The sequence below is a fragment of the Epinephelus moara genome, chromosome 20 (assembly GCF_006386435.1).
Source record: "Epinephelus moara isolate mb chromosome 20, YSFRI_EMoa_1.0, whole genome shotgun sequence".
NCBI classification, from domain to species: domain Eukaryota; kingdom Metazoa; phylum Chordata; class Actinopteri; order Perciformes; family Serranidae; genus Epinephelus; species Epinephelus moara.
Genome location: NC_065525.1, coordinates 1333829 through 1357473, shown reverse-complemented (window position 1 = coordinate 1357473; position 23645 = coordinate 1333829). Strand labels below are relative to the sequence as shown.

Here is a 23645-nt window from a genome sequence, read left to right as displayed (position 1 = left end):
GAGCTGAATGATTAATTTGCGCGCACAAAACTATTTTTAGTCGCAAATGCGAGTAAAATGCTCGCACGTAGAGCTCTGTGGAAAACAAATCACTGCCAACAAGTAAAAATAAATAAATAATAACTTTCACTGCTCAAAGATACTCACATGCCTGGAAAACAAACCACTACAGCAGCATATTGAGTGCCAGCTGGCCGGCGCGTGCCGTTATTGACCAGCGTGCGCCGGGACGGCACATGAACACTCACCGTCATTACCAGTATACCCTGCAACACTAGTGACATCAGCCAATACTGTATGTAGTTTTTAGATGCTAAAAGTTCTAGACCCATACAAATTAGTTCCGGAACGCATCTGGGCCTTTTCTGAAAAGATCCTGGTACGCGTTCCAGTACGTTCCGGCTCAAATTAAGCACTGGATGTAACCTAACTAAACACGGTGCAGTCAGCACAGACATTACAACTACATTAGTAAGAGTACACTAATAATAAGATGTGAAGTGTTTTGTGACTTTAATCCTATTCGAAAGAATAAATGAAAAATATAAAGGATGAGTTGGCTGATAACTGCCAACTGAAGAAGTAGCCAAGCCACCTTAGAGAACTGAACATTGCCCACTAGCATCGTCGTGCCTTTCATACTCAAATAGAAATATATACAAAAGTGTGTGCCAGATAATATACATAGAACAAATAAACACACACTAATACTCACTGTATGACATTAACATAAAACAATGAATGCACGTTACTTATTGCTGATTATTTTTAAAAAAAGAAAAAAAAAAACAGCTCATAGAAAGACTGCGTGCTCTTACTTTGACATGCGGAAATGACGTCATCAGCTGGGTGATCACATGCTATCCGAAAATGGCAGAGTGATACGAGTGCATTTTCATTCGGACCAGCAGAAAGTTTGTTTCAAAACTGTGTGTGTGTAAAAAGCAAATCCATACGCGTAGAACTGAGATCCACAAATGTTTTTTCGATTCACAAATAAAAACTGAGTTCACAAATGCCTGTTCGGAAGTTGTAAATGTTAGGAAGATATTCACAAATGCTTTTCATTTATTTGGAAATTAATGTAATGTATTCACATTTTTTTTTTTTATTTGTGCAATTTGTTTGTGTATTTGAAGATCCATTTTATACTTAGCCTACAAAATATTTTTGTGAGTTTACAAATCTTTTTTGTATTTGTGGAAGGTGTTTTATATTTACAGATTACACATTTACACACCGATTGTTGATCTGTTCACACACATAATTATGAAACAAATCTATCTCCATAAGTTTCAAAACAATAAATCAACCCAGCCCGAAGGTTCCAAATAAGGCATAATGAAACAAAAAGTAACCCCCAGCTTTTGGCAACTCACGGGACCACGGGTGAATGTCGTAACACTCTGGCATTGTTTCGGGCGTGGAGGCTCCGTAGGATCCCTTGATATCCGTGGCGGGGAATCTGAGGTGAGGCCAGTGGCTGGGTGGATGATATTCCACAGGGATGCGCACCTATTTCGCGGACTTTGAGCGGTGTAAAATGCCGTGGTAGGCCGAATACGCAGAGGACTTCTGGCTCATTTCTCCGATGGGTGTGTCTGGAGGTGAGCAAGCCATCAGCTGATAACCACTGTCTTATAAAAAAAATATATATTTATAAAATATACACAATCGCCACACTTTATAGCCTACATTGGAAAGCGTAGGCAACAGTGAACAACATAGATGAAAAACCTGGCCATTTTTGTTGTTTTGATTCCTCCGATCTTTTATTACCTATTCCGTTTTTGCAAAAACAACGTGATCTGCGCCGATCCCTAGTTACATCTGTCCACACCTTCAGTTATGTTGCCTGCCTGTTTTGGGGGTGTTTTACCAGCTGCATTAAAAGCTTGCTTTTTGTTCCCCTATCCTGCCTGCTTGGTATTTTTGCAGTGGTGTCCTCCCCTGAACTTTTGTGAAACAATATAAAAGAGTTGGCTGTTAGGTTTAGTCACTAATGACTGAATAAATATTGAAAAATGACTCACGTGATAAATTACTGTTGTCACAAAATGGTGACAAAATAACTCACTGACTTTAAGTTTCACATTACACATGAACACCATCTCTAAGGTCAAAGTCCTGTTCTTGTTGGACCCATCCACCTCCACTCCCACCCACCCAAGGCCTATTTTCTCACTTTTTATGCTCCCTTTGTAGCTCTGAGCATCTAATTATGACACAGGTGTTGTATTTGTATTGGAGTTTGTTAAAAGCCCAGTGTATCTCATAAAGATGCTATGGATGCATTGTGCTAGCTGAGGGCCACTGTTACGTCCCCGCCTGAGGTCTAGGGGATGGGGGAATAACACCATGAAATAGAGGGATCTTTCAAAAGAAGAAAAAGGTAGCCAAACAAATAGCCGGTTAAAAGGAAGTTTATTTACAAAGAAAATGTGAAGAAAGGACCACCAACGAAAAACGGGCTCCAAAAGGGAACCGGGTTGCCTGTAGCAGGGAAACACACAGAACAGAACAGATTAATCACAGCCAACTAAATATTACAGCACCAAGCCAAAACTCTCAATCGTTACCCACGTCTGAATGACACTACTCTGTCACAGCCTCTTGGCCCACTGGCAGCAGCACTACTCCTCTTCCATTCATATCCTCACTGATGAGGACTGATGGAGATCAGCTGTATGCTGTAAAAAGAAAGGGGAAAAAAACACAAAACACAGGGTGGGCCCAAAATGCACAGGCACGTAACAGCCACTGACCAAGCAATGGTTTTTTTGATGCCCTGGGAATGTGAACAGGCTGGCTGATGTTTGGTTACAGTCTTGCCTAGGTTTCATGCCATGTGTTTCATATATATGACATGTATACATATGTGTCACTGCTGTAAGAGTCAGGCCATATACATTTAATCTGAGCTATGTCACTGTAGAAATGTTGATTTGCTACGTATGCAACGTACAAATGTTACATATTCATGGTTTGCAGAAAAATACAATGCCAACATTAGTTATGTCAACCTTCAATTTAACTAAGTAGAGATATATCTGGATACAAGAAAAGAGAAGAATGTTAATAAAAGGTACAGAAGTTGGAGTAAATATTCTACCAGACATTTATCAGGTTTGGAGTTCCATAATCAAGGATTATATTAGAGCTATGGTTCTCCCCAGAGCACGTGTCCCTGGTGTTATTTCTACATCACTGAATAATACAAAAAAAAAAAATCCTGTCAGATCATCCAACACCAAGGAAGTCTATTTGAGATGTGTCTCAAATGTCTTTAAATCTTTATTATCACTTTAATTTGGAGGGAAGTGTAATGCAGCCCTACATAGTCATGTTCCTCTTCCAGGTTTTCTGTGATTACCACGGCCACTCCAGAAAGAAAAATGTCTTCCTGTATGGCTGCAGTGTTAAGGAGACTCTATGGCAATCTGGCTCTGCCGTTAACACTGTGGGATTGAAAGAGGACCCTGGATATAGGGTAAGACGCACACACACACACACACACACAAATACCGTGGCCATAGAGGATTTATGTTATTCATGTCCCAGTGGTGGACTGCAGCTGAAACTGTAAAACCAGAGCAAACACTGACAAAAGTCTGTGATCTCTCCCTCTCTCTCTCTCTCTCTCTCTCTCTCTCTCTCCAGACCATTCCAAAGACCTTGGATCGTATCGCACCGGCCTTTTCTTTCAACAGCTGCAACTATTTGGTAATAACCATAACAATAAGACCAATAAGCTGTTTTTCATCAGTGTTTATATCATTGATTGTATTAATCTTTTTTTTACCTGTATTCTTATTTTGTTTGAAGTCCCAAAACAAATAGTTATTACTTAAGCTAAATCATATCAGAGCTGCTACTGTTTTCAGCTCCAGATTAATTTGTGATTTGGGCAGGTAGAGAAGTCTCGCTCTGCTACAGCCAGGGTGGTTGTCTGGAGGGAGATGGGCGTGCTGAGAAGTTATACCATGGAAAGTACTTACAATGGCTGCAACCAGGGAATATACAAGGTATGTGCATGTGTATGTGTGACAGTGTAGAATAGGCCCCAAAAACTAAACTGGCAATACATGTAGGCCTAATAGCACTGTAGCTGTGTGTCAAAACATAAACTCCACACAGCTGGGTGAATAGGAATATTCTGTATAGACTGACCTTATCTGGATATCATATGAGAGAAAATATAAAAAAATCCAGCTGAAACACATTACATATGTACAAAACAATAAGTAACTTTTAAGCCACTCTATTGTTAGGAACAACAATATTAGGCCTGACCTTGTAATAGATCTCCAATTAAAGTGTCAAATTGGCTATCGGAAATAATTAATCATTATTAATAATAATTATTGATTATGTTAAATGATATGACTTAATTTACATTAAATCACCTCGTGGGGCACCATTTGGTCCAGCTGCAGAAAATGTTCACATTATTTGAGTGAAAAAATATATGCATTTTAACATCAATTTGGACCACTCTAGCTAGTAGCTACTTTATCGTAGGCTGTACATCACCTACAAACACAAGTACACTACCCAAGCTGTACACTACACACAAAGTCATCATCTATGATAAAAAAAACAACATACATACTCATTGTCACATGACTTAGGTTTTTGTTTTTAATAAATGAATCTAATGTATTCTGGAGAAAATGTTTTCTTTTTGACATCTTTCTTTCCCTCTTCTGTCACTTTCTGACTTGTTTTTTTCTGTGTGTGTGTGTGGGGGGGGGCGGGGGGGGGGGGGGGGTCAAGGAGGTTGATTAGACCTTATTGATTACATTACATTATAATGCTTGAAGATAATTTGGAATGAAGGGTTTGAATTATTGCATATGATTATTATCAAATTCTAGGCTAGCAAGAGTAATGCAACAATAACAAATAAATAGCAGATGACAAAAATGTGAGGTCATGTACTCTTCAAATAAGTGAATAAAGCACTGCATAATGTAACAACATTATTTGATGTGGTTTAAGGCTTCAAGCCACTGAATAGTGTTCAGATATATAGAGGGATGCTATTATTGCCCAGTGCATTATATATCAAATACCCACCTCAATCAAATCTAGTGTACAACACAAATACAGGTGCATCACCATAATTTAGAATATCATATCAGTTCAATATTTTTTGTCATACATATATTTATATATATATATATATATATATATATATATATAACATATGTGTACGTTACTTAGCAAGAACTTAACTTTTTCTTCAACTTTAACTTACAGTGGGCTGCTTAGTTGTCGCTAAAATAATAATAAAAAAACTGTCATTCACTCACCTCATCTGTCAGCTAGCAGTATCGTCATCTTCCTCTCAACTGAATTTAAGTTTTCCGCATTCCACCAATACATCAGATAGCTTCCTGCGTGTTGTTTCAAAATAAAAGCTGTCTGGTGTGTCAGTATGTTTACCATGCTGTTGGGGGCTTCTTCTATGTTTTTCCTCTTTGAAATTTTTACCGAGGTCCGTACCTTGGTGACCTCATAGCTGGCTCTTGTGCAACATTAAACAGACAGCAGGTATGATTCCAAAAAAACATATTTATTCATAAAGTAAGCGAAGCAAAACCCAAACACACAAATTCTAACTAAAAAGTGTGTGTGTGTGTGTGTGTGTGTGTGTGTGAGAGAGAGAGAGAGAGAGAGAGAGAGAGAGAGAGAGATTTGATTTTGATTTTACAAAAGCACTTTATTTATATTAAATAATAAACATATTTACATTATGCACATCAGTGCTAAGCAAAACACATACACTCCTTTATAAAAATCACATAATAAAAGCTTGTGCAAATTGCAGTTCCTCATAATTAACAGTGCAGATAATGCCCCCGTAACACCAGCACTGTTTGAATGTTTCTAGGTCACCCACCATCTTGTAAAAGTTAAACTCTAGCCACAATCTGGACCTGATGTTACAGAGCCACACTGAAATGGCCTCCTGACTAGTGTTGCTTTCGTCAACGAAAAGTATGACTAAATATTGTCGTCAACGAACCTTTATCATGTGACGAAAACGAGACGAGACGCAACGTAAATGGTGGTCATGTGAAGATAACTATAATTAAATATATAATGCAATATTGTTGACGAATAAAAACAAGACTAAATGTGGTTTACAAAATAAAACCTCTGCTAAAATGTCTCTTCATTTTCGTTGACCAAAACGAGACGAGACAAAATAACGTTATAATGTTTAGTCGCGTTATTATTATTATTATTATTATTATTATTATTTTGCAGTATTTCTCTTTCCTAGGCTGTGCGTCGCACTGCGCAGACGGATTACAGCCGTGACGATATACAGTACAACATCACTCACTCTCATGTGAAATTGCTTTCATACAACAGTTCAACAACAGCTTAAACAGCAATGCTGAGTAAGGAAATGTTAATAAAAGGTGATGAAATAAATTAAGTATATTATGTAGCTCTGCGAAAAAAACAGCTCCCCCAGTCTGTTGCCAGGCAACGCAGCACACACGCCAGGAACTCACAAGCTACTTTGTATTTACATTGATCTGCAACTGTGTAACTTCGTCCAGTTCGGCTGATAAAACGTTGGCAAACCTGGATGTTGGCACGGTCGGATTCAGCTTCCACTCTCCCTCATCCTCATCAGTACCTCATCAGATGATCATTAATAATTCCTGACCGTGTTCGCTTCATTTTTGCTCCTCTCCAGTTTGTCGAGGTCAGCTGATGTTACACAAACACACCTGGAGGTCTGCACAGAAGAGTCCTGGCTTTCCTTTTCCTCGTCCTCTCCTGACGACCACTCATAATTTAATTCAAATGTAATTTTGGGGAAAATATCCATCTTCTTGGTGTAACGCTAGTGTCAGTTTGTGTCAATGTAGCGAGTGTGATAGTTGGTTAATTAACGGCTGTATTTATATTTATTACATGGCTCTATTAAATGCTGTATTCTTATTGGTCAGTCGCAGCATTCAGATGTCTGATATTACTGTGTAATGACCGTTGCTATGTAGCCCAGCGTTGCTAGGGACGCTGCCCTGACAGCAGTTACTTTTTATCGGGCTAACGTTGCCGTTACTGCTTCAAAATAATAATTTACAAGATACAAAGATGGAGTATTTGCACGATACAACTTTTAACATATTTGGTGAGCATGAAAATCTTGATTCATGGTTACTGGCTGAAGATGAGAAGAATGCCGGAGAAGAGGGATGCTCAGAGGCAACTGCGCGTCGGGGTTCTATTCCCCTGTCGGAAGTTATTTTCCCAGTATTCACCGGCTCATTATACATTATCCCTTATAACACCTGTGAGCGGAGTGATTTTACTGTTGCAAGTCCCAGTGATGTTATACTCTGTATCAGCACTCACAGAATGCCTCTCGTCCAATCAAATTACTCGGTCGGAACGAACTGTTGTATAAATAAATATATATTTAGCTCTAACTAGGAGCTAATTTAGAAAAGAAAATTTTGGTTTGGTTATACTATACTAGGTACTTATACTATATTGACTGGGTATAATAGAATTGCATTACTAAAAAGAGACTAAAATACAATTTTCATTGAAAACTAGACTGAAATGTCATCAGTTTTCGTCGACTAAAATGAGACGAAAATAGTCATGGATTATTCTGACTAAAATAAGACTAAAATGACTTTTAGTTGACTGAAACTTGACTAGACAAAAAAGAGTATGAACGTGACTAAAACTAATAAAAATTAAAATTACAGTTTGACACAAAGACTAGACTAAAACTAAAATTAAAACAGGCCGCCAAAAACAACACTACTCCTGACCTACTCTGTCCTCTACTTTGCTTCTCCTGCTCACATATATAGCCAGTTTAGCTTCCCCTGAGAGAAAATTAAGCAACTGCCACTTCATTCTGTTGACTTTTTTGTAACCCACACCAAAGATAAATCTAGTCTCAGAGAACTTTTCACCAAACAGACTAAAAGCAAGAGCTAAAAGAGTAAAAAAAAACTCTGTGAGTCTCCTGCATTCAGTAAAGATATGGAAGACAGTCTCATGTAAATCACAGAAAGGACACTTGTTATCAACAGTGGTATTAAGAACAGAAATAAAAGCATTTGAGGCAATAGCACCGTGTAAAATCCTCCACTGGAGGTCAGCTGTCCTTTTTTTGAGGGGAGGTTTGTATAAAATCCTCCACTGTGGGCTCAATGCACTGTCTCCACTCAGTCTGCTCGTCCACACAGTGAGTGATCTGTTGCTCAGTCCTGTCCTGTTTATGCTCTTAACACAGTTCATGTACCAGGTTTTTTTTTTGTCTGCTCCATGCAGGCTCAGTTTTTCAGGACTGCAAACATTCAGCAGGGGGCCACTCAACTCTCCAAACACAGGGCTCAGGTTAAACCCAGGGAACAAGTCTCTGTGGTCAGGTTCAGCAGTTCCTCAGCTGTACTCTATGATGAGGCTCCTCTCCTTCTCAGAGAGCCTCTGCCACCAGAGTTCCAGGACCCTGTGAGCCACCCGTACAGACCGGACACCCAGCAGAGAGCCCAAAGCCTGGGCATCAGTCAGCTCCAGCCCCACTGCATCCACCAGCTGCTTCGAGCATAGAATCTTTGTTTGACACAGTGGCGCCATCAGTCCGGGCGTGACAGTGCTGCAGACATCCAGCCTCGCCCCGTGGATCAGCGGCTCCTTCAACAGCCAGTGCAGAGAGTTAGACTTTTCATTTCTTTTACAGTTAAAAAGTGCCCAGGATTTAAAAACACCCTGATAAAATGGAGGTAAACCCCTTAACTTCAGAAAATTAGAATCAGTTAAAAACAGAGCAGCATCCAGTCCCAGGTTGTTTACACGTCTGAGAATACAACTAGCCACTTCTCTCCACACTAAATCTGATGGACCTGTCAGGAACCTCTGCACGAACTGTAACCTAAAGGTGGCTGTTCTGCTAGCCAGGTGGATGAGGCCCTGCCCCCCCTCCTCTCTGGATAAAAACAACACACCCTGTGGTACCCAGTGTAAACAATCCCAGAAAAAATTTACAATTTTTGTTTGAATCTGGGCTAATAAACCTGGAGGAGGGTCCACACATGCAAGGCGATGCCAGAGTAGGGAGGCTACAAGGTTATTAAGCGCAAGAACTCTACCTCTGTAAGACATCTGAGGGAGCAGCCATTTCCATTTAGCCAATTTTCCTTCAGTCTTTTCTGTGACGCTCTCCCAGTTCTTCTGGACCATTATTTTATTTCCCCAAAAAACACCAAGATATTTTAGGCCATCTTTTCTCCAGACCAGGTTCTGGGGAAGAACTGGGAGACCATCACACCATTTACCGACTGCAAGGGCTTCACTTTTTCTCCAGTTCACCCTCGCTGCCGATACAACAGTAAAATTATTTGTAATATTCGCTAAAATATTAACCTCACTCTGGTTCTTAATAAAAACAGTGACGTCATCCACATAAGCAGATAAAACAACATTTTCACTAAAACCAGGTAAAATCAGGCTTGTGCGTATTTTCTGCAGCAAGGGTTCTAGGGAGAGTGCATAGAGCATACCAGACAGTGCACTGCCCCGCCGGTTGCCTCTACACACTCTGAAAGGAACACACAGACTACCATTAAACTTCAGCACATTCTCATTGTCACTGTACAACACCCTGATCTTGGCAATGAAACCAGCGCTGAACCCAAACTTCTCCATAGTTTTCCAGAGGAAGCAGTGCTCAACGCGGTCAAATGCCTTTTCCTGATCTAAAGAAATCAGACCAGTGTTTACACCCAATGAGCTGGAGACCTCCAGAACATCCCGAATTAGGTAGATATTATCTACCATAGACCTGCCGGGCACACAGTACGTCTGGTCCCCATGGACAGGGGCGAAAATCCCCTTTCATAGTTGGGGGGGACAATAAACAGTAACATTTTAGAGAATAATTCCAGGGGAGGGACAAGGAAAAAAAGTTGTAGCCTGTCTTTTATACAACATCTTTTACCGCAATTTGACGCTTTAATCTTCTCTCTATCTCAACAGACAGGCATAGGACCTTTCTTAGCACTGGCTGAGTCCACCAGCACATGTCCAGATTTAAAACAAAATGATTGAAATCAAATTAACATGTACACATGCAATGAATAAAGTAATTATCAGGCAAAAATCTAAGTTTGTTTATCAGATTTCTCATAATCAGATAACTGCCTTTTACCAGATGAAAGATATAAGATTATGCTATTTACACGCCCACTTGATCTCTCTCTCTCTCTCTCTCTCTCTCTCTCTCTCTCTCTCTCTCTCTGTTATTCTCCTTTGAAACCTGTCTTGCAGTGTTGAGCTGTCAGCATGTTCGTTTTTTTAACGGCAGTGAGATCATAACTTTAAAAAATGTTTGAAAGAAAAGTAACCAAAGAAAATGTGTAATACTGAATATTTCGTTTGTTTACAAGGTATTTTGAAACCTGTTTTATTGACCTGTTCGTAATAAATTACTTTTTTTTGGACTTTAAACATTTATCTCAGCATTGCAAGTTATTGATAACGAGAGAGTCAAGACTCAAGCCAGCAGCAGCCACATGTAGAAAAGTGGATATACAGTGAATGTCTATACTTATGAGAAATGGCTTAACATTTCCTGCAATTAAACTGGTAAACTGGTTTATAAACAGTGTGCTGTGAGATCTGCCGCTGTGCACCTCACAACCGTGCGTAATAGTCGCACATAATGACCGCTCCTCGTCGGTTAAACTGCACGTCTTTCATGTTTGTCTCACTGACAGGTGGCGAGCCTACAGACAGGTACCCTATGAGCCGCTCCGCCACTGACTGCTCTTGTCCTGTCTTCTCCCTCTTCTTTCTCTCCTATTCTCTCTGACTATCACTAAACTCTGAGCTTAATCATTAGCTTTTAGCTTAGCAGCACTCATAATTGAGTAGGCTTTTGAACAATGCAGGAGAAATGTTGCAGACAGTTTATATTATCAGCCTTGGCCTGGGGCTTGTTGTAACAGTAAATGGGATGTGTTGTAACTTGTGTAAGTTAAACTGTGTCTGTGTCAGTGTACATCTTACCCCGCGATGCGCGATGTGAGCAGCTGGATCCAGCCACATACTGCTACTGCTGCCAAGTACTCACGGCTGCTAGCCCCGCCCATTGGAAAGAGTGTGGGATATACCACTACTAGGAATGGGAGATTTAAGAGGAGAGGTGAGACACAGGGCGCCAGTTCTTAACACTAGAACTGCCACAACGGTCTGACAGACCATTTGGGTTTTTATAATGCAAATAACTCTATTTAGATAAAACCTACAAGCTTCTCTTCCTATGACTTTTCCTAAAATGTGTCTTGTATGTTTTCTGAAGCCTATAATTTACAAAAATGAAACACACTAGACTTATGAGCATTTATACCTCCGACCGCTGCTGAAAATTATACATTTTGATACACACAGGTAGGCTATACATATTGCAAAACTCTGTAAAAGTACACCAAAGCATACATTTTCGTTTCCAAATATTTATTTGAAAACAAAACCATTCATACAGTCAATAAAAAAACATTTTGTTAATAATAAAAAATGAATGTAATCTCAACAATGACCGCGCCAGCCGGCGGGACTGCAGCTGAACCGCTTCCAATGTTCATTAATTCATTCAATCGCGTGTTCAATGTGTGTGTGTGTGTGTGTGTGTGTTAGTATGTCAGAGAGGAGGAGTATCAATAAAAAAAAAGTTTCCACTAATAATTTCAGTGTTTATTTCTTTTATTCTTAAGTTTTTTTTATTAAAATGTGTAATATAGCCAACAATATTATAGACCAAAAGTTAATCTAATTTATTATTGTAGAATGTATTTAGCAATTCACCACTTTCAACTGGAGATATGGCGCAGCAGCAGCAAAAAAAACAAAAACAAAAAAAAAGGCATTATAAAAAGCCGACAAATAGTGTTAATTTATTGACATGAGACACTGGAGAGGCTGTCAGTCCTATTCTATTGTCTGTAATATTTTTTTTATTTCATCATAACTTCTCGGAAATTACTCAAAAATGCATTTTTTGTGTGCTTCTGAGCACACGGGCAGCATAAACAATGAAGTTACATATGACGGTCTGGCAGACCGTTGCAGCGATTGGAGGGGCGCTGTTATCCTGGCGGTCCTAGTGTTAATATCCTGCAGGTTTCCCTTTTTTGGTAAGAAGGCGATCATGGCCCCATGGCAGGACAGTGGCAGTGAACCTGACGCCAAGCTTTCATTTACCACATCCAAAAAATCATTGGCTAGAATGTCCCAGAAGGCTTTGTAGAACTCAGGCCAGGCCGTCAATACCAGGAGCTCTCCGTCCCTGCATGCTTTGCAGAGCAGCGTGAAGTTCCTGCATCTGCAAAGGCCTCTCCAACTGAGAGTTGGTCTCCTCAGCAACTTGAGGCATCTCACTGCAGAACTCCTCCAACAGCAGATCATTGTCTTCAAACTCGCTGGTGTAGAGAGAGGTGTAGAAATCAACAGCTCGCCTTCTTATCTGGCCAGGTTCAGTTAGTTCTTGCCCTGTGTCTGACAGAAGAGAGTGGATGACTTTTTTCTGTCCTTGTTTTTTCTCCAGGCCAAAGAAAAAGTTAGAGGGAGCATCCATATCTGTGATGTTCTGGACCCAGGACCTGATCAGTGCACCCTGTACTTTAGTGTTCAGCAGGTTGGCTAAAGCCATTTTTTTAGTTTTGAGGATTTCAATGTATCCCCGATTTGCTGTGGACTTACTCATTGTTTCTAGTTCCACAATATCAGTCTCCAGATCTTTTATAGATCTGGTGATGTCACGTGTAACATTGAGTGTGTGCTGTTGACATAACAGTTGGTGCCACCACTGTCTAAGACAATTAAAATCACATTTCCTCCGTCTAAAAGCACTCTGAAAATAAATAAGAACATCCTTTAAACCCTTATCAAAAGTTAATGCTGAATTAAAATTCCAGTAGCACTTTTAGGTAAAAAGTTTCTGATATGAACATGACATAAAATCAGAGAATGGTCTGTAAAACCAACTGGCATAGTCTTACACATTTTAAAAATATTAAAATGATGTTTAAAACTATAAAAACGGTCAAGTCGTGCTAAAGAGATCCTATCCTCTCTTTGGTGGGACCATGTGTATTGTCTGGAGTCTGCGTGCATCCTCCTCCACACATCCACCGGGCCATGAGAGTGGACCAGCTGCCTCAGAGCGTGTTGGGCGGCTGGATGAGGCTCTGCATGGTTACGGTCTAAAAACAAATTTTCAGTACAATTAAAATCCCCACCCAAGAATAAAAATTCAATTTATCACAATTTTTTTCAAATAACAACTTCCTCTCTGCACTGTTGGTTGGTGTGTAGATATTGATTAAAAAAACTGTGAAATGATCAAAAAAAGCTTTGGCTAAAAGATATCTCCCCTCTATAACATGCTCCACCTCCAGAGAAGCTGGAGTGAAGGTTCTGGAGAACAGGAAACCCACTCCTCCACTGACTGTTGTGTTATGACTTAAAATCACTTCCCCCTCCCATTCTCTGTTCCAGTCTCCCTCATTCTTTACATCACTGTGCGTTTCTTGTATAAAAAGTACATAAATGTGTTTCATTTTTGCTGTTTCATAAAATACTGCCCTTTTCTTTTCCTCTCTGGCCCCATTTACATTCAAACTTCCCACTCTAAAGAAATACATACAGAGTGAGATATAAAAAATAAAAAAAATAAAAACCAAAAGGGCAAAAAAGGGCCCTTTCCATCATCACTGTTTAGTTGTCTCTTAACTTTGAGTATGAGTTTTCTGAGTCTGAAGACTTCCTGATCAGTTAGGGCAGATTCTTCTTTATTTCTCATGTGGAACTTGGCCGAGGTATAAAAAAAAAACCTTATCAGGAAAATAATCGTCCAGTTGAACTCCTTTCATGTTTTTGGTTTCTTGGAGGAAAGACTTTAACATTTTGGCTATATAAGCTTTTCTTTCCTGGCTACCACTCAGTTTAACAAGAGACACATCACTGCTGTCAGACAAACACTCCTCGTCACTATCACTGCTGTCTGCCTGCACCTGACTTTTACTTGTCCGTCTGTCTGTCTGTCCGCACTCTGCCTGTTTTTACCTAACACATATGTTTTCCTTTGGTCTTACGTTTAAGTGGAGTAGGTTTCACCACTGCCTCTTCCTCCACCATCTCAGCCTTCTCAACCTGTTCACTCCATGTATTATTTGATTCATCTGTCCTCCCTGTCTCACTCACACTATTTTCTCCTGTTTTCTCACAACTGACTTCACTTTCACACTCATCCACACCACATGCCTCTTCTTCATCTATTTCTCCTGTAAATCCAGCCAGGCCAGGCTGCTCTTCAGCATCATTTTGACCCGACTGCGCAACATCAACTGACTGCTCCGTGGCATCGGGCGGCCCAGCAGCGTCTCACTGCTCAGCGGCACTGGACCACTCGGCAGCGTCCCGCTGCTCCGCAGCACCGGGCCGCAACCAAAACACTTCATGACAGCCGAAGTAGCAAAAAAGAACATGTTCAAATTCATCCACTTTAACGTGGAAGTGGAGATTAAGCTCCTCATCTCGATTATTTAAAGGGATAGTGCACCCAAAAATTAAAATTCAGCCATTATCTACTCACCCCATATGCCGATGGAGGCCCTGGTTAAGTTTTAGAGTCCTCACATCCCTTGCGGAGATCGGCGGGGGGGAACGCCAGCACACCTAATGGCAGACGGCGCCCCAGACTAACGTCCAAGAACACAAAATTGAATCCACAAAGTATCTCCATACTGCTCATCCGTAGTGATCCAAGTGTGCTGCAGCCCCGACATAAAAAGTTGTTTAGAAAAAGTCATATAAACTCTGTTTTTAGCCTCACTGTAGCCTGTAGCTCTGACTGCTTCTCTGTGCTCTGCGTTACTGTAGCCTGTAGCTCTGACTGCTTCTCTGTGCTCTGCGTTCACGTGTACGAGCTTGCGCGTGACCAGCAAAAGCATGAGCTTTGCTCACCCATGTTTACATCACGTGACATGTGCACCGCAGGGAGAGACAACGTAACCACAGAGCTAAAAGATAATTTGCACTATGGTCTTTTAGCAAAGGACAGCCCAACATGTCTGAAGACCCCCCAGCCAACCCTAACCCCCAAACCCCACCGCCAAACCCCAGTTGTCACGGTACCAAAATTGGGACCCACAGTACGATAACAGTGAAAGTATCACGGTTATGAGTAGTATCACGATACCACAGCAAAAATGAGGCAGATGTGCCAGTTTTGTCATTTATAAAAAGATAAATCACTTTACTATAATACATCAATGATATTTCAATGGAATAAATTACTTACTGACTTATTCATACTTCAAAAACAGCATCAATAAGTGATTAATATAGGGGAGATCAAAATAAAAAAAAAAAATAAAATAAAAATCAACCAGCCACCCTCCTCCCCTGACAAGTAAAGAACGGTCCCTTCATAAGTAAAGAACAGTCCCTAAAATGCGGTGAGGTTTGTGGACCGTTACCTGCCACAAAGACAGAAATGTGAACGGCTCGGTTGTCTAGGTACTACTGGGCAGTCATGACACCAACGAAAGAGGAAATTACTGGACCTGGTGTCGGACTTGTCTGTCGCTGGTAAGCCATTATCTTGCGCCGCAGAGCACTATGAGCCTCCGCCGTATTCCTGTCTGTGACCCCCATTCAACCCACAACCGGCAGGATTCGCCTTTCCTTTCTGCTGCTGGTTGAAACGTGATAATAGGGGCTCCCCAGCGCCCACTGCACTAACTTGACGTGGAAATGAGCGGTAGTCTAGAAAACTGGCAATTTTTTTTTTTTTTTTTGTTGTTGGAGGGCACTCGTGCGCCCTCACATAGATTGCGCCCTGGGCAGTCGCCCATATTGCCCATAGAAAAAACCGTCCCTGATCTTACAGAGTAGTAAAAAACGTTAGAAGAAAGGAAAAAAGAAAAACGTGATAGTGAATACATTAGTTCACCGAGGACAAAAGGAGAAAAAGTACATACCATATAAGATAAAACATAACAACATGGTGTACAAACATCAAAAACCCGGGCCATTGAGGTGAATGTCTGTCCAGTCCAGTGTATGAAATTGAGTCCAAATAAAGTGCTATGTGCTGTGGTTATTGCATGATGCCCATAATGACGTATGTGGATATAACAAAAAAAAAAAAAAAGACAATAAACAACAACGACAGTAATTGAGTCCACATAGAATTCTATGTCGGAGCTATTGCACAATGCCCATAGACCACATATTTCAAGTATTTCCGCTATAAGTGTTAGTGCTGGTAGATAAATATAAATATAAACGGTCACATTTCACAAAGTGCTAAGTGCAGGTGATATTGCTTTATGTCCATGAAGTGCTACATGCTGATATTTGAGTGAAGAATATACTACCCATGATTACATATTTGATTGTTTCTGAGCCACACTTTTAAGTGACCCTTGAAAATAGCAAGGCTGGAGCTTTCTCTGATTGAGGGTGGTAAGGAGTTCCATAGGGTGCTTCCTCTGAAAGACAGAGCATTTTGACCAACGGAGGTACGTCTCAGTGGCACCTTGCAGTCACCTCTAATAGTGGCTCTAGTAGTTCGAGTTGAGGAGTTATCGATTGTCATTTGTATAATGTGTTCGGACAGTGGCAGTGGAGCCAACCTATGTAAGACTTTATATATGAAACAAGCCACTCTAAAATTTTCAAAGTTTAGTAGCTTGTACTTTGGAAGGATGGCACAATGATGATATGTTAATTGCTTTTTGTCAAGGATTTTTATCACTTTTTTATAGAGAGACTCAATTGGCTTGAGTGCCATAGCTCCAGTTAGGGACCAACTAGTTATACAGTAGTCTATATGAGAGACTATCATAGAGGAGAGGAAAGCCATAGCAGCACCATCAGTCAGAGAAGTCCTAATCTGTTTAAAATTATGAAGATTAAATTTAATAGTATTGGAAACTTTTTTGATGTGACTCTTAAAACAAAGTGTGTTTTTTTTTTTATATTTAGTAGTAGGCATGATCTTAAGAGCCAATCCTGGATATGGGTCATTGCAGATGTGAGAATACAAGCAGCTTCATCAGCATCTTTTGCTGCAGTAAAAATTACTGCATCATCAGCATACATTTGAATATTAATATTATTACATATATTTGGTAGGTCATTAATAAATAAAGAAAACAAAATTGGGCCGAGTACAGAGCCTTGTGGGACCCCCACTGGACAGTCCAAGTAAGGGGATTTGATTCCGTCGACCACTACACACTGTCTTCTCCCAGAGAGGTAAGATGTCAAATGCTTTCCGTAAATCTAAAAAAAACAGCACCAACACAATTGTTTTTGTCTCAATAATGTTTTGTTTTTTCCATGAGCATGGCAACAGCCGTTTCTGTGGAATGATGGGGGCGAAAACCAAATTGCATGGGATGTAGAGAATTATGGCAGATTTGTAAGTGGTCTCGCAATTGTTTAGCGACCCATTTTTCCATTATTTTGGATATGACGGGCAAAATGCTGATTGGTCTGTAGTTTCTCATATCTGTTTTTACCCCAGATTTAAAAATAGGACTGACATTAGCTACCTTCCAAGATGTAGGAACAACACATGTAGAAATGGATAAATTAATCAAATTTGTAACTGGACACAATTGGTCTTTGTGCGTTTTTAAAAAGTTGGTGTCAAGTCCAAAGTCATCCTTGGCTTTAGAGTTATTTAGTTCACATATGATATTGTTTACTTCAGATTCTGGTATTGCATTTAGAGTGAACGCAGGTTGGGTGGTGTCAGGTCTTAAATTGTCTTAAATTTACCATAAATTTGCTGTAGGTATTAAATTTTCAGCCGGTGCGTTTAATGCCGATGGGAAAGCACAGTGGCCCACCGTAAAACATATTTAGTATGGTGCCTATATGGTACGGTGTCGTAAATGAGCCTCCGCGATTAATAGCTGTTTTACGGTACGTCTGCTACAGACGCTGACGTCGGGCAGTGCCCTGCCGTTTCGCGGATATCGAGGTGAGTGGTTGAAGATGCAGAGATGGGGAAATATAAATTTAACGAGAAGTGGATGGAGGAGGATGTAATTAGGAGGTGGTTGGCACCGGCACCGGCAAACAACAACGAGGCAATGTGCACATTTTGTAAGAAGACTTTTTCTTTAGGGACCATGGGGCTCAAAGCCGTCGAGTCTCACATGAAAGGAGTAAAGCACCAGCGGAACATGGCAGCAGTTAGCAATAGCGGGGCCAGGCTAATCCCTGCATTGTTTGCAGTGCGACCGAAAGACGTTACAAGTTGAGACGCCACCTCTCAGTCGGCTATTACAAGATTCATTTCACTGCCAGACACCCAAAAGGCAGAGGTACTGTGGGTTCTGCATACTGTGGCGAGGCACAATTTGTTAAGATCTAACGAGGACATACGAAACATCTTTGCTGCCATGTTCCCCGATTCCCAGCTTGCCAAGTCATTCACCGTGAAAATAAAACTGCATATGTCGGCAAATATGGTATTGCTTCATTCATCAAAAAGGAGCTATGGCGCAGCATGAGTTAGAAGCCATATGTTGTCATGTTTGACGAAAGCATGAATGAAACGACAAAGAGCAAACAAATCAATCAATCAATCAATCAATTTTATTTATAAAGCNCAGATCAGCATAATAAATTAACAGTAATCCGCATGACACAATGAGACAGAGAGAGAGAGAGAGAGAGAGACACAGAGAGAGAGAGATGCAGGTAATAACAGTAGCTTACAACAACATTATTGACCTTCATTTGCGGTTCTGGACTACTGATGAGACTGGCACACATCATGTCATCTCCCGTTACTATGGGTCAGAGTTCATGGGTCACTCCAGAGCCGAGGACATCTTGGGTCATGTCAGTGTAAGTAACGTTACGATTGTGTTTGAAATCACATATATTATTCATACTAAAAGTCCATTCTCACTGAGGGCGAATATCCGTGCGGATTATTCTCGCAGAAAAATATAAAAGTTGATTTCATGGGGTCTTATGGAAGTTTGCACACCAGGGCGAAACTTTCATGCGGTGAAAAAAGTTCCCGCCCAGACTTTGACCCCCCGCGGAATTCACCGGTGGAACTATACAGCTGGGCCAATGAAATTGTTTGTTTATAGTCGTGTAGAGCCGGGAGAGTCCGAAATCCAGTCAGACAGGACAGTTTGGGAGAAAGGTTGATAAACCTCGTTTCACAGCACCCCGTCCTTTTTGATAAAAGAAGGGATGATTTTATGAGCAATGAATTAAAGGACGTCTGGCAGTCCATTGTCCAACTTGGTGGCTGCAGTGAGAGTGCTAAGTGCTAAAGAAAGTTGATGTTGATGCTTGTTAAACGTTAGCTTGCTAGCTCGCTGCTGCTGCTGCTACTCTCGTCCATGTTCACCCACACCCGTTCACGCGAGATTGAACGCGAAATTTCGCACCGCGTCCGTACCGTGCCTGTGTGTATGGTTTGAGCATGGAAAAGCGCTGCGCAAATATTCTGCAAATCTGTCCCACATTTCCGTATTGCGGCAGTGAGAATGACCCTTAAGTATGGTGTAAAATTGAGCAACGTTAATGCGGTCCAAAGCTCCTATACTAGCGGTGTAAACACCAACACTCCCCTGGTGCTCAGTGCTCCCAATCCGGGCAGAGTCGGCAGAGGACTGGTTATGTGCTATATTTAGGTCACAGGTCTATGGTCACTTTGACAATCCAGCAGGTAACAACACATTAGCTCAGAGTTTAAGGGGTGTAACTGTTGGTAGATGTGGTTTATTGTGTGTAAATATGCCGAATTGTGGTTTTATGGGTTGTTGTTGACGGTTTGGCAAATCTAGCTGCTAATGTAGTCAGTCACTTGTTGCCACAGCAACAGTAAACATTCACACAAGGGTTAATGAGCTGTAAATAGAGATGCAGAATCAAGCTATGTTGTAAATACACATTAGATATGTTGTATTTTAGCACAAAATAAATGATTTTACCAGATAGTAAACCTATAGAAAATCATTAGTTTAATTTGCAAAATTTACCATTAAATTTATAGGCCACACACACAGAAAGACCACAGTGACCATAGACTGACTTGAATAGAGCACATAACCAGTACTGTTACTATCTGCATAAAGTCAATAAATTGATATTTATATATTATTTTTGGGTCTTAAATTATGTTCTTTGAGGTCTTAAAAAGGTCTTAAAAAGCATTAAATTTTACTTTTAAAATGGTGCAAGAACCCTGTTCATCCCAGTTTAGCCGTTTTAAGGCAGACTCAAGTTCTTATTGTTGACTCTTCGGGATACAATATGAGGAGTTTTTGTGACCTTTAGAGAAAGAGTATAGAGAGTGACCTTTGGTTAATTTCCTAGTAAAGAAAATGACATTGTGGTCAGAAAGACCGGTCAATGGGTTATAAGTTCTTGTAATTCTTTCTGATTTGAATAGTAGATAGATTTTAGTTTTAGAGTGATTTGTAATTCTGGTAGATTGTTCTATTAGTTACGATAAGCTAAAGTGATCTGTAATAGATTTAAGTTTTTTCCTGGCTGCCTTATCGTCCCAATTTATGTTAAAATCTCCTGTCAAAATTATCTCTCTTTTGTGATTACATGATTTGAGGAGATCTTGAAGATGTTCATAGAAATCCCCTTTGGCTGACAGTTTCCTATATATACAGGACTACACTAAAGGACATTCCAGTACAGAGAGAAATATTAACACCAATACATTCCAGTTTCACATTTACGGGCCATTCAATTAGATTACATTTTAACATGAAGTAGTACCCCCCCTCCTTTACCTTGATCCCTGTCTTTCCTAAAAACATTATAACCTGGCATTGTGATGGCAGCTTCTGGAGATGAATGAGTTAACCAAGTTTCCGTGAGACCTAGATAGTCAATGTTTGAGTTAATTAATAAGTGTTCTAACTGTTCTTGTTTTGGGATCATGCTCCTAATATTTAAGTGACCTCCTAGTAAGCCTCTTTTCTTATTTAGTGGGTCCCATATTATCTTTGCTTGGTTAAGGGTTTGAAATATTTTCACAAATCGATATTTCTTAAAGATGGGGTTTCTAGTTTTGGCATTACACTGAGTAACATTTCTAGGTTGAGAAATCATAGATACTTCATGTGGGCTAGACTGACCAGTGTCTGCTTGAGAGTCCAGTTGCAGAGTATGGCTAGAGAGGAGAAGCAATGGAGCGGCATCGAGCTGCTGAGCCGTCGGCTGATGGCGCCTCCCCACTGGAGAGGCCGCTGCTGCCACTGCTGTTGCTGCTGCTGCTGCTGGGATGTCGCCTGGGAGCGATGTGGTGTTGCGGGCATCCAGCTGCTGAGCCGTCGGCTGTTGGTGCCTCACCGCTGGAGAGGCCGCTGCTGCCACTGCTGTTGCTGCTGCTGCTGCTGGGATGTCGCCTGGGAGCGATGNCCCCAATCTGCATGTCTTTGGACTGTGGGAGGAAGCCGGAGTGCCCGGAGAGAACCCACGCTAACACGGGGAGAACATGCAAACTCCGCACAGAAGGGCTCCCACACCCGGGATCGAACCGGCAACCCTCTTGCTGTGAGGCGACAGTGCTAACCACCACACCACCGTGCCGCCCTAAGTTAAGTTTATTTACTTTATTAATCCCCCTGAGGAGAAATTCTCCCCACTGGAGAGGCCGCTGGTGTTTATATGTCACCCGGGCATGACACGGTGCAGAGGGCACCCCGCTGCTGAGCGGTCCGCCACTGGCACACTTGCACCGGACAGGCTGCTGCCGCTGCTAGGCTGTCACCCTGGAGCAACGCAGGCGACGCGGTGGAAAAGGCACCCGGCTGCTGGGTTGTCGGCTGTAAGACATGAGAGGCCACCGGAGACAGCAGCCCAATTTGCAACTATTGAGTCCAGGTTAGTTGATGGATTAACTGGAGCGGGAGCCCAGCCAACAACGGTGGTAGCCAGGTTAGCTGTTGTGATAATGGCAGAGCTGTTGTGTTGGCTGCTGTGAGGGCCTAGCGGCTAGCTGATGTGTTAGCTGCTGTGAGGGCCCAGCCGGGCACAGCAAAGCCCAGGCTAGTTGTTGTAGCTGCATTGACGGCCAGGTTAGAAGCGGTGGAGCCCAGGCTGGCTGTTGTGGCTGCCATGACGGCCAGTTTAGCAGTGGTGGTGCCCAGGCTGGTTGCTGAAGTTGCGGCGACGTCCAGGTTAGGAGCGGCGGAGCCCAGGTAAGTTGTTTTTGTGTCGTAGCTAATTGGAGTGGTTGGGCCAAGCGAGGCTGTGGGCCAGGATGAGGATGATCGTGAGATGTACCAGCCCAATGGAGCGACCCAGAGCTTTCGTGTAGCCACGGTTAACGTTACTTGATGGCCTTGTAGTATGGGCAGAGTCCATTAGTTTATTTAACAGGTGCTGGCTACCTTTGGCTTGGTTGTTGATCTGGTCGCTTTTATAGTGGTGTAGAGGCGCAGTGGACATAAAAACAAGTAGACGATTATAAGAGTACATAAAAGGTTGAACGACAGAGATTGCAGCGTTTTGACGGAGTTTGTAGTTATTTGTGGCTTAAACGCAGGACCTGCCTGCCTGTGTGTCTGCCTCACGTCCGCCATTAGACAAGATGATCTTGGTTGCAGACTGCGACAGCGGCTGCACAGACACGAACATATCATTAATAGTGATGCCGGCCTCTATGACCCAATTCACTTTCTCCACCTGGTCCAAGAAAAGGACCATGGCGCCTCTCATCCAAGCAGCCAACTTCTCCTTTCCCACAGCCAACCCAACTTCTTCCACGCTGCACGGAAAGCTGGTATCAACTTTGATGCCATGCCTCCGAGTCAGCCGGGAGAAAACAGCATTTACCATGGCGCCTAAGCCAAGAAACGCTGGCAGGCAAAACAAACAAAGCACAAAAAACAGCCCCCAACCCACCTAAACACAAAACTACACCAACAAACAACTAAAGTCAACTTATCAACACAAACTTCAACTACATTACAACAAAAAACATGAGTCAAAAAGACAGAAAAGATAGAAAAACACAACCTCGATCACACTCACTCCTTCCACTCAGAGAGAGAGAGAGAGAGAGAGAGAGAGAGAGGGAGAGAGAGAAAGAGAGACAAGATAGACAGACAGACAAGATAGACAGACAAGATAGAGAGACAGACAAGATAGACAGACAGAGAGACAGAGACAGAGACAGACAAGATAGACAGACAGAGATTTTTGATTTTTAACCCAACCTTTATTTAAACTAAATCACTTGGACAATGATCATTACAAAAACATATTATACCAAAGCCATGACAATATTTACATCAGCACATGACCAAAGGTTAAAAGTCCATCCTGTACAGAGCACAGCGCCTCCTCATGACACCAAATTTGTTCAGAAGTGTCCAGAACTTTTCATCTTCAAGGTCTTGGGATGGGACAGACCAAGGTTTGAAGTCGATCGGATGAAATCTCTAGGACTAGTTCGTTAATTTAGGACCCCTGGAAATGGCCAAAAATGCACCAAAATTGTAGAGTAAATTCAAAATGGCCGACTTCCTGTTGGGTTTAGAGCATGCCTCCAAGGGGCTTTTTTGTACGTCTCTGAGCGTTACATAAGC

The 23645-nt window shown here is 41.5% G+C and overlaps 1 protein-coding gene across 1 annotated transcript in view; it reads left to right on the top strand.

Annotated features, from left to right (window-relative positions):
* LOC126408049 (cytosolic carboxypeptidase 4) overlaps positions 1-23645 on the top strand; it is a 663851-nt gene that overhangs the window by 598559 nt on the left and 41647 nt on the right. Inside the window, exons 23-27 of the mRNA XM_050073404.1 lie at positions 3359-3490; positions 3661-3723; positions 3912-4025; positions 8320-8499; positions 11044-11191. Of these exons, the coding sequence (XP_049929361.1) occupies positions 3359-3490; positions 3661-3723; positions 3912-4025; positions 8320-8499; positions 11044-11191 (637 nt within the window). The remainder of the gene's footprint in view (positions 1-3358; positions 3491-3660; positions 3724-3911; positions 4026-8319; positions 8500-11043; positions 11192-23645) is intronic.